Source organism: Eulemur rufifrons, chromosome 20 (genome assembly GCF_041146395.1).
Source record: "Eulemur rufifrons isolate Redbay chromosome 20, OSU_ERuf_1, whole genome shotgun sequence".
Classification (NCBI taxonomy): Eukaryota; Metazoa; Chordata; class Mammalia; order Primates; family Lemuridae; genus Eulemur; species Eulemur rufifrons.
Window position 1 is genome coordinate 14132104 of NC_091002.1, and position 15077 is coordinate 14147180.

The 15077-nt window shown below is 46.6% G+C and overlaps 1 protein-coding gene across 1 annotated transcript; it reads left to right on the plus strand.

Moving 5' to 3' along the window:
* The first annotated feature begins 10250 nt into the window (after positions 1–10250).
* CSTL1 (cystatin like 1) lies at positions 10251–15077 on the plus strand. Its single transcript, XM_069495735.1, has 3 exons — positions 10251–10469; positions 13800–13910; positions 14994–15077. Exons 1-3 carry the CDS (start codon positions 10251–10253, stop codon positions 15075–15077), a joined length of 414 nt encoding a protein of 137 aa, XP_069351836.1.

Below are 15077 nucleotides of genomic sequence, written 5' to 3' on the forward strand. Positions count from 1 at the left end.
TTGAGGCCAAGAGAATTCTGTACAAACAAACCCTGTTAATCTTACCTTCCTAGACACTTCTCTACCCAATTAACTACCATAGCCCAAGCCTCTTTGCCTTATCACATTTTCACAGTTTGTTATTGTTTGTCCAATTCAATATATAACTAGTAGACTCTAACTGCTTCTTTGGGCTTTTCTTTCATTGTGACAGCTCCCAAGCCATGTCAAACTAATATTAAATGCACGTGTATTCTTTTCTCCTGTTAATCTGTCTTACGTGAATTCAAATCTTGGACTCAGACAGGACCCAATGAGGATGGAGGTGGAGTCTTGCCTCCCTACACTACCACATTGGACTGCACAGATAGAGAACATTTTTATTATTGCGTATTTCCCAGTGGATGGCACTGGCCTGAGTGCACCTTGCCTTTCAGCAGCCTGGACATGTATAAAAACAAAGGAAAAAGGCGTCAGGCAGTTCTGAGAAGATGGAGCAGGAAAGGAGGAGCCTGCACCCTGAACAAGGCAGAACCAACAGAACCTTCTGTTCTCTCCCTGTGAGCAGATGGACACCTGGACACTCAGACTTCCACACACAGAAAACTGGACTGGAGTGTCTAGTGTCCATTCACTTCTCCCAAGAAATGGCCCACCAAAGCAGGACAGGCCATTTGAGAACACCAGCTCCAAGAGAGGCAGGGTCAGAAAAGGACCCATATGGAGAAAAGGTGAGGTTATCTGTACGTGTTCATGGGGAGAGCGCACCAGGCAAAGATCTATATCGAAAGTTATGGGACATTCTGCTTCACTGAAGCAAATTGAGAAGCCTTATATACATTGAGGGGAAGGGGAATTAGATGCCATCTCTTGATGGGAGGGGTCTGCAAGGATTTGCAGACATTTTAAAACCACACCAGTTAAGTTAGGGAGTCAGTCCTCACCTCGGTCCGCTCTGGTTGCATTGACAAAGTTGCAAAGCTGGAGCGCCCAGGCTGAGACAGCAGCCCTCACCTCATGTGGCCCTGCTGCCCCGAGGGGCCCAGCCCATGTCTTCAGCTGCCTGCTCCAATGACAGCTCAGCCTTGGTCCTACCTGCAATAGTACAAGTGGCTCTGAGTGAGAGCAGTGTGCCCTGCGTCAGCAGGCAGGGAAGAAAGGACTCCATGCCAGCAGCCTCTTCATCCCAAATCATTCAAGGGATGCATTAACGAAAATAAATGTCCTCCATCTCTGTGGATGAGGTTGTGCAACTTTAAGGGCAGAATTAAATTGTTCTATTTACAGTGGTTCTTTTCATTTCCTCATGCACTTGGAAAATCCAAGAGCATTTGAATGACAAATTTCAGAGGGACAATTAGATAAGTATCTTTTATTAATTTTTAATAAGTTTTTAAACATTAGTTTATATGTGTGTGTGTTTGTGTGTGTGGAGGGGGTGACATTTCACATTGTGTCAAAATTGTTACAAATTTTCTCAAATGTAGCTTTGTTAATGTTATTTAATGTTTTCTTAAAAAATTACTCTATAAAATTTAAACCAAAAAATTAGGAAAGGTAAATATACACAAATATCTGTTAAGGGAAACAAAAAGTGGTAAATTAAGTTAATATAAATGCTTATGAGAAAATGCATATTATTGTCATTATTTAATGTTATTTTTTTCATTAGTTGATGTGAAAGTCTACTTACAAGTTTTGAAATTAACTTGATGCTTTTAAATATGGCAAATGAGCATAAAACAAAGATGATAACTTTTATTTATATGATATATTCTAAGACCTTTCTCATCTATGCTTAGAAAAATTCTTCTCAAAGTTATGGTTCTGAGCTGCAAATACAATTACTTAAAGGAAAAAATGGTTTATTTCCCACATACCCTTTGAATTCCCTTCATACTATTATTTAATGTTAAGAGAAATTTTAGGAAAAAAGATATTCATTCATAATTCTACCTATCCAATGAGACTGTTTTCATGTTTTTTATATATATACACATATATGTGTGTGTGTGTTCCTATCTAATCTTTATCCATCAAACTTACAAACATGTAGATATTATTAGGATGTATGTTTATAGTTTGTATTTTTTGTTTATGAAACATGTTTTCCGTGTTGCTATAAGTCTTTATAATTGATTGTTAATGGCCGATAATTGAATGAATCATATTTTACGTAACCTTTTCCCACTGTGGCATATGAGTTGCTTCAAATTTAGCTCCTTTGGAGATATTCAGGTCTGTCCTGAGAAGTGAGTTTTCCCATAACTGGACCACACGGCCCAGGCCTGCTTAGGGGATGGTGCCAGCTTCTTCTCCTCATCAGTCGGGAGGAACTGAGTCTTTACAACCTACTCTGCATGGCAGTAACTGGCTTTGAAAATCCAGTCAATCCTTGTTATTCATGGATTCCACGTTCGCAAATTTATCGCCTTGCTAAAATTTACTTGTAAGCCTAAAATCAATACTTGTGATGCTTTCATGGTCATTCATGTACACTCCCTGAGTGGCAAAGAAATGCGTGAGTGGTCAGACACATATGTTACCCACTGAGGTTAACACAGTGACACTCTGCCTTCTTGGTCCAGCTCTCACACTGTTAAGTGTCCTTTTTTCAGCCTGTTTAGTGCCACGTTTTTGCATTTTTGTGCTTTTTTTTGTTGGTGAGCTTGCTTTTAAAATGGCCTCCAAATATAGAAGGCTGCCATGTGCCTGATGGAGCAAGTGTGTGTCAGATAAACTTCATTCAGACATGCGTTATAGTGCTGTGAGCCACAGGTTTGAGGGTAATGAAGCAACAATATATATTGAAGAAGGTACCTTTGAACAGAAACACACATAAAATGAGGTTATGTCTTGATCAATTGACAAAAATGTTGTAACCAGAGACTCGCAGGAACCATACCTTGTGTTTTTCCTTGGCACAATGGTTCAGCATTCATTAATTCTGTGTTTGCAGAAACTTCATAGAAGATAACTACTGTGAATATGAGAATCCACTGCACATTGGGAAGGTTATCTGGATAAGGAAAATGAAATAAAGCCAGATCATAGAATCTCCCTTTCCCAATCCCTAAAGAAATGGATGAAATGGTAAAAACTAGCAACTCTTGCAGAGAATTAAGACAGGGAGACATTTTTGTGCTGGATAATTTCTGTTTGCCTCTCAGTCCCACTCACTGCCTTTCTTAGATGGTTAATTTTATGTGTCAACTTGTCTGGGCCACGGGATGCCCAGATATCTAGCTAGACATTATTTTTCAGTGGATCTGTGAGTGTGTTTCTGGAAAAGGTTAGCGTTTCAGTCAGTGGACTGAGTAAAGCAGATGGCCCTTCCTAATGTGGGTGGGCAGCACCCACCCAGTCCAACCCGCGGAGGCCCTCAATCGAACAGAAAGGTGAAAGACGGTTGAATTAACTCTGCCTGGCTCTCTGAACCGTGACATCAATCTTCCCCTTCCCTCAGCACTCCTGGTAATTAGGCCTTCAGACTCAGACTCAGAGCAGAAATCTGCTCCATTAGTTCTCCGGCTCTCAGGACTTCCAACTACACCACTGGCTTTCCTGGGTCTCCAGCTTGCAGATGGCAGATTGTGGATTTCTCAGCCTCCATAATTGTGTGAGCCAATCCCTTATAATAAATGTCTTTATACATATATATATGAATACATATATATGAATGTGTGTGTATATATATTTCCTGTATGTTCTGTTTCTCTGGAAAACCCTGACAAATACACCTTCTTCGTGCTGCTCTCTGCCCCAGGACGCTGGCCAGTATAGACTCCATCAGTGGGGTTCCTGTGCCCTATAAATTCTGATTGTGTTTGGCCAAAAAGGTGCCCAGGCATGGAGTGGAAGACAGAAGGTGTGTGAGAGCTCACTCCCCTGTTCCCTCCACAAGGAGGCCAAGCTGATGGTCCCTGACTCCTTCTAGATTGTTCTCCTCATCCTTCAGGCTCAGGACAGCTAGCATGGCCGCCAAGAGCTGCAGAAGATTGCCCTGTCCCCTGTGGTTCCCAGGCACCTGCACCATCATATATAACCCTATAAATAAGCCATTGTGAACTCTCCTGTTTTGAGTGTGCCTGTGTTGACTGCGGAGCCCCTGTCTGATGTGCTCTGCACTTCATTGTGTGAGGCCAGTATAACCTTGAGACACAAGGTTATAGAAAAGAACAATATGAGAAAGAACAATCATAGGTCAGTTTCACTCTCGAACATAGATACAAAAATTCTGAACAAAACATTAACAAACATACCGTGCACAAAAATCTAGATGGATTATGGACATGCAAAACGTTAAAAATTTCAGAAGAAAATACAGGAAAGTAGCTTTATGACCTTAATTTCCTAAATGAGACATCAAAAATGCAAGCCAGAAGAGAGAAAAATCAATACATTGTCTCCATTAAGGTTATGATTTTTTACACCAACGTGCCATAAATAAAATGAAAAGACAAGCCACAACCAGAAAAAGATGTTGCAACACATATACTCAAAAAAGACTTTATTAAGGGTAAAGAAATCCTACAAATCAATGGAAGACAAACCACCAGATAGAGAAATGGGCAAAGGACTTGAAGACTTAAAGATTTTAGCAAACCCTTCACCCTTTTCAGCTTTTTGTTGCTCATTGCTTCAGGGGGACGATCATCTTCTCACAGAAAAACAGGAAGATAGCAGGAGAAAGCAGGAGCAGGAGTGCCACAGCCTGCAGAACCTGCCTGCGTTTTATTTGCTTTCAAAATGGGATCCGATGTCTATTTAAATGCCGTGTCTGGTTAGGAGCTGGCAAATCAATATTGCATTGTGTAAAACATCTGCAGAAAGGATCCCAAAGGCCGGATAGGAGGACAACTTGCCAACATGCCCCTCCACCAGGAAGATGACCTGCCGGGAAGATGGTGTCCTTGTCCATCGCACATCCCCAGGTGGAAGTCTTACGCACACAGAGAGAATGCACAGCCTCTGTGACACGCTCTGACTTTCAGAGCCTTGTGATTGCTCAGATTTCTCAGTCTGAAAAGAGAAACTGTACACTGAGGCTCTTTGGAGCAATGCCAGTTCGCAGCCATCTGTAGCACCACCTTGTCGTTGCTGACATTCTGAGCGCCTGCTGCTGGCCTGCTCCTGGCACCAGAGGGCATTTCCAGCCAAGGTCAGCCCTGTCCTTCTGCCCACACCCGGAGGGGGGAGTGGGCGCTGCTTCCGGCAGCCGTGCCTGGGAGAGTCCTCGAGCAGTCACACAGACTGCCGACCGCTCCTGCTTGGGCCATTTCTGAGGGGCTCCCGGCAGCAGGGAGCATCTCAGATAGATTTGCTTCCTGGCCGGGTTATATCCAGGCCAGCAGCCAGCCTAGAACCAAATTATTTAGGGGACAAAAAAGAGCTTATCATGCTACATTAAAAAAAAGGAGAGTGGAGAGAAGAAACCAACTGAGATCAGCTGTGTTGTTTATAAGGGCTTATTTGTTCCTCCAGAGTGAGGAGCAGATTCTAGATACCAGATGTACGTTCTTGAAGACAGTGTCCCACTGTGACCCTTCTCCCAGCGCGGATGCCGTGTTTACCAGGGAGTGAGTGAGTAAAAGCTACAGCCAGGAAACTCCCTTGTCTGCAGGCTCCTCAGGCCACACAAGCAGAGCCTTACTGCCTGCAGTGACAACACACTTCATCCCTTTGCTTGTAGTTCCTGCTTATTTTCTTCTGGGGGCTGGCCTGATAAATCCCAAGTCTGGTTGTCTGCAGTCAAAACCAGGAAGTTGTGTAGCTCATAGAGGGCCCCCAGGACCCACACCATGTCACCCACACAGCACCCAGCCCCAGGGTGACTTAAGATGAGTCCCATCCACTTGCCACCATAACTGGTCCAGCAGTGGCCTGTTCCCAGCTCACGAGACAGGAGGCCAGGTTTGCAAGGCTCTTGGGAAAGACTTCCTCTTTCTTATGAGACAACTCCCAAAGAGGCTGTCTCTCTTCCTCTAGGTGGCAGCAGATGATAAGGTGGCCAGGGCACATGCAGGTGGGAGGGGCTTTGGCGCAGGCCTCATTGCTCTCAGTCTTGCACCTATGGGGCTTTGGCCAAGGGCAGCCCTTTCTCCTTCAGTGCTCCAGGCAGCAGCCATGAAAAGGGGCGCAGTGGGGGCAGGAGACCTCCGGCGGAGCATCTATTCCATAGGAAGCACTGTGTTTAGATCATCCACTCACCCATCCACCCATCCTCCCATCCATCCATTAATGCATCCATCCAAACTGCTTTATTGAAATACATTGACGTACAATAAGTTGCACATATTTAAAATGCACAATTTGGTGAGTTTTGACACATGTATGCACCCATGGAATCATCGCTACAGTCTACGCAATGAACTATCCATCACCTAAAGCTTTCACATGCCCCTTTGCAGTCCTTCCTGGTCATCCGTATTCCATGGACATACGCAGACCTCATATTTCCTATTATTCCAAGATATAACCGGGGCTCTTACTTCCCTCTTCTTTCATCAACGAAAACAGGGCTCCTATTCGTCATGTTTTCTGGGAACATACCCAGGAATCCTAATTTACCGTTATTCCATGGGAATACTCAGGCCCCTACTTGCCTCGTATTCCTTGGCAGTAACCAGGCAACAAATAGGTCCTCCCTTTCCCCTTATTCTGTAGACATAACCAAGGCCATGGATTTATCCAGGGTGTTTATTTTTGTTATTTCATGGACATAACCAGGTTCCCTATTTTCCCCTTTTCATGGAACTGTCCAGAGGCCTTACTTTGCCCTAGTCCATGGACATGACCAGCTCCCTGTTTCCCCCTATTAAATGGACATGATCAGGGCCCCGTTTCGTCTTCATTCCATGGACTTAACCAGACTCCCATTTTCCCTCTTATTCCATGAACATGACCAGAGTACCCTGTTTCTCCTTTAGTACTAGACATGACCAGAGCTTTCATTTTTGTTGTTGTTGTTGATATTCCATTATTTGTCGGGTCCCAGTTTTCTTCTTATTTCTAGACATCTAGGGCTTCTCCTTCCCATTATTCCATGGAAACAATCAGACCTCATAGTTTTTCCATGGACATTATCAGTCTTAATATTTTCCTCTTCCTGTATGTGCCCAGTTAGGTCCCTTATTCTCCCTCTTTCATGTACATAACTAGGGTTCTTCTCGTGACGCATGGGCATGTCTGGGGCCCCTGCAGTCACCTTGTCACGTGGACACAGTCAGGGACCCCTTCCTTCTTCCCATGGGCCTGACTAGGGTCCCTTATCCCACATTCACACCCAAGCCTCACTTTCCCCATATTCTGTGGACACGAAGAGGCAACTATTTTCCCCTATTTTTGTGACATGAACAGGACCTATTTCCCCCTTTTCCAGAGACCTAGCCAGCCCCTCAACTGCTTTTTAATCTCATGGCCATTAAGACCCCTGGGTTCTTTTTATTCCATGAGCATGGCCAGTCTCCACGTTTCCTCTCATGGACATAATCAGGCCAGGAGGCTTCTCTTACTTCATGGCCGTAATCAGGAACCCTGTTTTCCTATTGTTACATGAAAATAAACAGGTCCTCTATTTTGTCCTTGTTCCATGGACATGACCAGGCACCCTATTTTCTCCTCATTGCATGAAAAAAATCAGGCTTAATATTTTCTCCTTTGCATGGGTTTCCCCAGGCTCAATATTTTCCTCTTAATTTGTAGCCAGGCCTCTTATTTTCACCATATTACATGGACATGTCCAATATTCCTCATATTCTGCAGGCACGACAGAGCCCTTTATTCTCCCCTTATTTTATGGACATCACATTGCTCCCTATTTCCCCTTATTCCGTGGCTATCACCAGACAAGCGATTTCTTCTTTATTCCGTGGTTTTTACCAAGTCCTCTGTTTTCCCTTTATGCTGGGGACCTTACTGGAATCCTGTTTTCTCCCATTCTATGTCCATGTAAGGAGATAGGAAGGCTGGTGGCGTTCTTTGGCTCGTGGCAGCAAACTCCATCTCTGCCTCCACCATTGCCCAGCCGAGGTGGAGACGGGAGTTCTCCTGCCAGAGGGGCCTGGCACGCCCCTTCTTATCTCCTTCTGTGGGGTACCCAGGTCTGTGTTTTCCTTTTCTTCCCCGGACATTAACAGTAACACTTTCCTTTTCATGGACATAACCAACTCCCATATTTCTTTTCTTTTCTTTTTTTTTTTTTTTTTTTTTGAGGCAGAGTCCCGCTCTCTCACCCTGGCTAGAATGCTGTGGCATCAGCCTAGCTCACAGCAACCTCAAACTCCTGGGCTCAAGCAATCCTGCCTCAGCCTCCCAAGTAGCTGGGACTACAGGCATGTGCCACCATGCCCGGCTAATTTTTTCTATATATTTTTAGTTGTCCAGCTAATTGTTTTCTATTTTTTTTAGAAGAGACGGGATCTTGCTCTTGCTCAGGCTGGTCTCGAACTCCTGACCTTGAGCGATCCACCCGCCTTGGCCTCCCAGAGCGCTAGGATTACAGGCGTGAGCCACCGCACCCAGCCCAACTCCCATATTTCTTAAGCAGAAGTTTTTTAATGCTTTTTGCCCCATGTTCATGGGTTTCTAATATGGCACACCAAACAGTTTTCTTCTCTAAGGTCCTTCGTCTGATGAGCGTATGCCAGATTTCCAGGGCAGGCTGAGATTGTCCAGGTCTGAGCAATCTCACATATTACTCAGAATGCTTATTTATCTCTTCTACAGGGACGCTTTGCATCTCAGAGTCCAGGAATTCAATAGATGCCACCTCCACTAGCTGGACAAGTCCCAACAAGGCAGGTTCTGAGGTCAGGGGAGGATGTTGTGTTGAGTCCTAGCAGGGTTGTCATGATGGAGCATGGCCTGAGTTCTGGGGCAGGAGGGGACCAACAGACCATGGCCTCAATTAAACATGTGGGGTCAGAGTCATGGAAGAATCAGGAAGATGTTCGTGAGCACCCACCGATGCCTGACTAGGGAGCAGGTTCTTTGCCTACGTCTGTTTAGTCTCTACCACAATTCATGATGAGTATTTTTCTCCATTCTCATATTATAGATGAAGAAACTGAGACTTCGGGAGATTAAGTAACTCTCCCAGAGTTACCAGCAAAGGACTTCAACCCAGGACAGTTGGTTTCTAAGGCTTGCACTGCCCCTACCATAGCATGATACTTCTCACAGACCAATGTTTTATATATTTGGTTTTGGACATTTTAACCTTTATTTTGAAATAATTTCAGACTTACAAAAAGGTTGCAAAGATAGCAAAAGGTGTTCTCATCTGCCCTTCATATACCCTTCCCACTTCCCCAAATGTTAACATCACAATACAATGGTGAAAACTTAGCAAGTTAACATCTGTACAATACTATTAACTAATCTACAGGTTTTATTTACATTTCATTGATTTTCTGATTAATGTTCTTTTTCTGGTAGGATCCCAGTTAGGATCTCACCTTAACAAATGTTTTAAAAATAGGGCGTTTGTATGGGCTTCTGTGTGCAGAGGACACCTAACCTTCAGGGGTCTGTAGGATAAATTTTTGTATAAGGCCCACAGCTTCTCCCTCCCCCGTAGGGAGGCTGGGGGATTACATCACAAAGCTCCACTGGGATGACAACAAGATAGCAAAAGCTAGTGCAGGGCCTGCAGGTACAGTGGGATCCAGCAGGCAGGATCAGTGGTGAGTAGGTAGCTGGTGAGTAAGGAGAACCTGTCTCTAGAGGAAGCACAGGGAACATCTGATGGTTTGGTAAGATAGTTGGATCCCAAGGTAGGTAAGTAGAATGTACTGTCCCTTGTTCCAAGTTACAGAGTCCTTATATTTCAGTTCAAAGGTTTCCTTCTCCTCCTTCCCATAAAGGGAATCCCTCTGTCCATGACACAGCTCTTACTGCAGAGCACTGTATGGGTCTGTTCTGGGGGCTTCCTTCCCTGCTAGGGGTGAGGACAGGAAGAGGGTCTAGCACACCTTGGCAGGTGTTTAGAAGTTCCGCTTGCCCGGATCACCAAAGAACTGAATGCGTGTCATGAATGGGTGGAAAACGAACTGACTAAAGAGTGGGCTGGGCAGCCCCGCAGGGATACTTCCCTGGCTGGTCTTCAGTCAGGGTTTCGAAGGACAGGGTTCGGGTCTCAGTCTCTGTCTAAATTGCAGGCAAGCCGTCTCCCAGGAAAGCCTGCGTTGACAAGGGTTGCCGTGGACAAGTGAGCGAGCTGCTGTCTGGCACCACCTGCAGCTGGACAGGTGGCTTCTGAGGCTGCAGAGATGGGCGTCGGATGCTGGAGGAACCTCCTGGTGGTGCTGGTTGCCCTGGTCCTGGTGGCCAAGCTGGGTCACTTCCAAAGGTGGGAGGGCTTCCAGGAGAAGCCCATGAGCAAGAAAAACATGGATCCAACACTCAACTTCTTCATTGAATCCTACAACAATGCCAGCAATGACACCTACTTATTTCAAGTCCAGGAGCTACTTAGAAGTCAGATACAGGTTTGTAACTTGCTTTCTCCAGGCACTGGCAGGACCCCCCATTCTTGCTCATTCAGACACACGGGGCTTCCCTTATGATTCCCAAGAGAACCAGTCGATGGTGACTGCAAGTGGGGAGCAGCTTCATTTGGAATGGGCACATTTTAAAGTTGTTCAGGTCCCAGAATTTCCTTAGTTGTGCTTCAAAAGTGCTGGTGTAAGGAGTGGAGGGCACCCTAACTCCATCACTCTTAGCCAGAGGCAAAAATGTCCACTGAGGTTCTCAATTGCTCTTGCCTGGGAAGAACCACCTTCCATTCTGACATTGGGTGAGTGACAGCACATGAGGATGACTTTGTTTTCTCTAGAGGTCCCATTTGGCAAAATGCAAACATTCTCTGTAGGCTCCCCCCGCCAACAATATTTTTTCAATGTCCAAGTTTGTAAAATATAAGACTGGATTTTCTGTGTTCTCCAGAAACTCGGAATTATGCAGAGGGTTTATTTTTTGTGGGGGGAGGTGGACTTGTGGGGAGTGAGGGATATACTTCAACCAGATCACCTCTGCTTTTGTTTTACATATAAAATTTCTCTGAACTATATCAATTGAAGGATGACAGAGGGAAGAAAATTTGAGAGCCACTTTTATTGATCCAACCTCCTTCCCTCAAGGTCAGATAGTAAATTATACAGTCGTCCTTCCATATCCGTGGGGGACTGGTTCCGGTACACCCCCACCCTGATACCAAACCTGCAGAGGCTCCAGTCCTTTATACAAAATGGTGTGTATTTTATAAACTATGCACATCCTTCTGTATACTCTGAATCATCTCTAGATTGCTTATAATACCCGGTACCATGTAAATGCTATGTGAATAGTTCACAGGGAATAATAGCAAGAACAAAATGAACATGTTCAGTGCAGACACAACCATCCATTTTTCTTCCTGAATATTTTTGATCCACGGTTGGTTGGATTCAAGATGTGGAACCCAGGGATACAGAGGGCTGACTGTATATGTTAAGGCAGAGGCAATACTGTGTCTTAGTTCAATTAGCCAGATTTGGGGAAAAACAACTGGCTAGGGAATAAGGTCTCTGACCAGAGAGAAGGACAGCTGTGACAGGAAAACCAGCAAAGTGGGAGGGTGGGGTGGGCAGTGTCACTGTGACACAGAGACTGGCCTCATCACGGCCGAGGTGTCCGGCGGGTCCCGGCTCAGTTAGGTACTTTTACTGCGAGGTGGCAGTGTCGCTCGTTTGGCTTGTCCTTGATCGGTTTCCGAAGCATAAATCTGAGACTCCAAGGAGGCTCGTCTTGTGAAGTCAACCCATTATCATTAACAGTTAACTGTTAAAGAATAGTTTATGAGCAAACTTTGGATATCATTCAAGTTGATAAGTGGACAAAGCGAACCTGCCCCTTGGTGATCTTGGCATGGGTCTCTAGGCAGCCCCACACCCAGCCATAATTGTGTCTGTCCACATACCTCACAGAGGGGTGCAGGGGGCAGGACGGGTGGGCTGCCTGTGCCTGGGCTCTTGGTCAAGTGACATCTAGACTCTCCAGGTCTCAGCTTCCTTTCCTGCAAAGTGAATCAGAATTGGAGGGAAGTGCTGACATACAGTAGCATTTACAAAAATATTTGCTGTTCTTAGGACTATTCCTATTAATATTTAACAATCAAGTCTAATAATGAATAAGAAAATACTCTGCATACTGGGATGTTAGTTTAACTGTATGACCTGTGTGTTAGTTTTTTCACACATACAGAGTGTGCTGAAGGTCAGTGTCACTGTGCTTGGCACAGCCTTGCAAGTAGCTGCCGGGCCAGGATCCCAGCGTTGCCCTCAGGCCTAGTTTCCCTGCTGCTCTGCCCTCAAGTTTTCTTTCTTTTTCTTTTCTTTTCTTTTTCTTTTTCTTTTTTTTTTTTTTTTTGAGACGAGTCTCACTTGGTCGCCCCAGGTAGAGTGCAGTGGCATCGGCATCATCATAGCTCATTGCAACCTCAAACTCCTGGGCTCAAGCCATCCCCCTGCCTCAGCCTCCTAAGTAGCTGGGACTAAAGGGTGTACAAATTTTTCTATTTTTAATAGAGACAGGTCTTGCTCTTGCTTAGGCTGGTCTTGAACTCCTGAGCTCAAGCGATCCTCCTGCCTCTGCCTCCCAGAGTGCTAGGATTACGGGTGTGAGCCCCCATGCCCGGCCTGCCCTGAAGTTTTCTAAGGGTGTAGTCTTCCCAGGAGCAGCGTGGGCACCCTCTGCCTCTGTCACCACCACAGAGAGGACCAAGCCATCTCATTTGGTTCAACTGCTGACATTTGGGCACAGCAGCAGGGCCTTCCAGGAGCTTCTTGCTTCACCAGGGCAGGATTCTCTAACGCACACGTTTCCCTGGGGGAGTCCAGCTCAGTTCCTGAGTTCCTCTGCTGCCGGGTGCGGGACGTCCCGGTCTTCAACCTCTCCGGTGTTCACAGGCCCATACTTGGTCACGAGCGAAGGAAGAAAATCACACCCACAGGAAAGGCCCTGGCCTGTATTCTCTGTGGCTTACACATCCACCACACCCCCTTCCTCCATCCTCACACACCCCAGGAGGAAATCGGCATTATTCTGCCCATTTCTAGATGAGGAAACTGAGATTGAGGGAGGTGGAGGGGACTTGCCCAAGGTGACAGAGTCTGCAGGGGATAAAGCCGGATTTCCAGCACAATTCTTCTGGTTTCTGTTCTGTTGCTCTCCTAGCTCCCTCGCTGCTTCAGAGTAATGTTTCGGATACTTTGCTAAGACATTTAATAATTTATAATTATTAAAATAATTATGTAACCAAAGAAACGGAGGCTGCTAAGTGACTTGCTCATGGCCATAGCATCAGTAAATGGGAAAAGGGTGCCCTAAATCAATTTGAGTCCCAAACCCATGCTTTTAGCTCAACTGCAGTCCTTCAGGTTAGTGGGGGAGGAGGGCGGGCAGGGAGGACACGGCTGAGGGCCTGGGAGGGCAGGGCTGAGACGCTGGCTGTCTGCTTCACGAGGCCCATGCTGAGACCTGGCAGTGGCAGCTCAGCTTGCTGTTCCCTCCCTTGTCCTGAGGGCAGAAAGGAGACGGCTGAGGAGTTCCCTGTGGCTGCCACAGCACAGTCCAGAACACAGGCATGGGGTTGGGGGGGCAGCGGCCTTGACTGCCATTGTGTCCCCTCCCGGCTGGAGGGGAGAAGGGAGCTATTTTTGGCAGACAAGTGGACAAGGACTGCGGCTCTGGGGGCTTTACTCTCAGTCCCAGCTTCTCCAGGAGAGAACCAGCCAGTGGATGCTCGGAGCCAAACTAACAGTGCGATTGCTTCTCGGCAGCTGACAACAGGAGTGGAGTACATGGTCACTGTGAGGATTGCCCGGACGACATGCAAGAAGAATGACACAAAGTATCCTTCCTGCCCCCTGCAGAGAAAGAAGCTGAAAAAGGTGCGTGGTGGGGGCATCCGAATGGGGCTTCTGACCTAATAGGGAAAAGGGAACATTTTGAAAAGCACTACCTGGACATTGGCACCTCTTCCAGCTGTATGGCTGGGGGCCGGCTAGGTCCCAGCCCCGGGGCTGCCTGACACCTCCCGAGGCACCTGGAGGAGGAAGGAAGGCTTTTTACTTGGACAGTCTCGCCAGCCCGAGCTGGCCCAGCCCTGGACCCAGGCCTCCCTCTTCTGGACTCCTCTCCCACTCAGCCCCGGCCTTCAGGGTGAAAGCGGTGTTTGCTTCTCCTTGGGATCCTTGTTCTGGTCTTGGCTGTCACTCTACAGGTCTCTGAGGACGTCCAACTTTTTTCTTGTATTTTTCTGTTTTTCCTGGTCCTTTTTTTTTGAGACAGGGTCTCACTCTGTCACCTGGGCTAGAGTGCAATGGCGTCATCATAGCTCACAGCAACCTCACATTCCTGGGCTCAAGCGATCCTCCTGCCTCAGCTTCTCCAGTGGCTGGGACTATAGGTGCATGCCACCATGCCTGACTAATTTTTTCTATTTTCAGTAGAGACAGGTCTCACTCTTGCTCAGTCTAGTCTTGAACTCCTGGGCTCAAGCAATCCTCCCCCCTTGGCCTCCCAGAGTGCTAGGATTATAGGCATGAGCCACTGCGGCTGGCCTTCCTGGTCCCTTGATAGCACCCCCTGCAAGCTGGTAGATACCAAGGTCTCTCCCTATGCCTGGGAGTACGTGTAGGGGGCAGGGGACAATGCCGTTGGCACTCAGTGTCCTGCCTGCCCTTCATCCCAGGGTCCTGCTAGGCTGCGGGCTCCGGGTGCACTTGCATGGGTCCCGCAGGCTCTGGGTGCACTTGCTGGGTGGGATGAACCCAGGGTGACGTTCCTATTCTGGTTGGCCTCCCTCTCACCCCCACGTGTCTCTGTGGGCAGCTCCTCCTGTGCCCACATGGTCAGTGAGCAGCCACGGTGACGGCTCCAGATTCCCAAACCAGGCCTGAGGAGCAGGAGCTTTTAAAGAAAACATTTCCCCCAAAGCTGATTGTCTGTGTTCTTTCTTCTTCCACTTCCAGAGTTTGATTTGCAACTCTTTGATATACACCGTGCCTTGGATAAAATATTACCAGCTCTGGAACAACTCTTGCCAGGAGGACTGA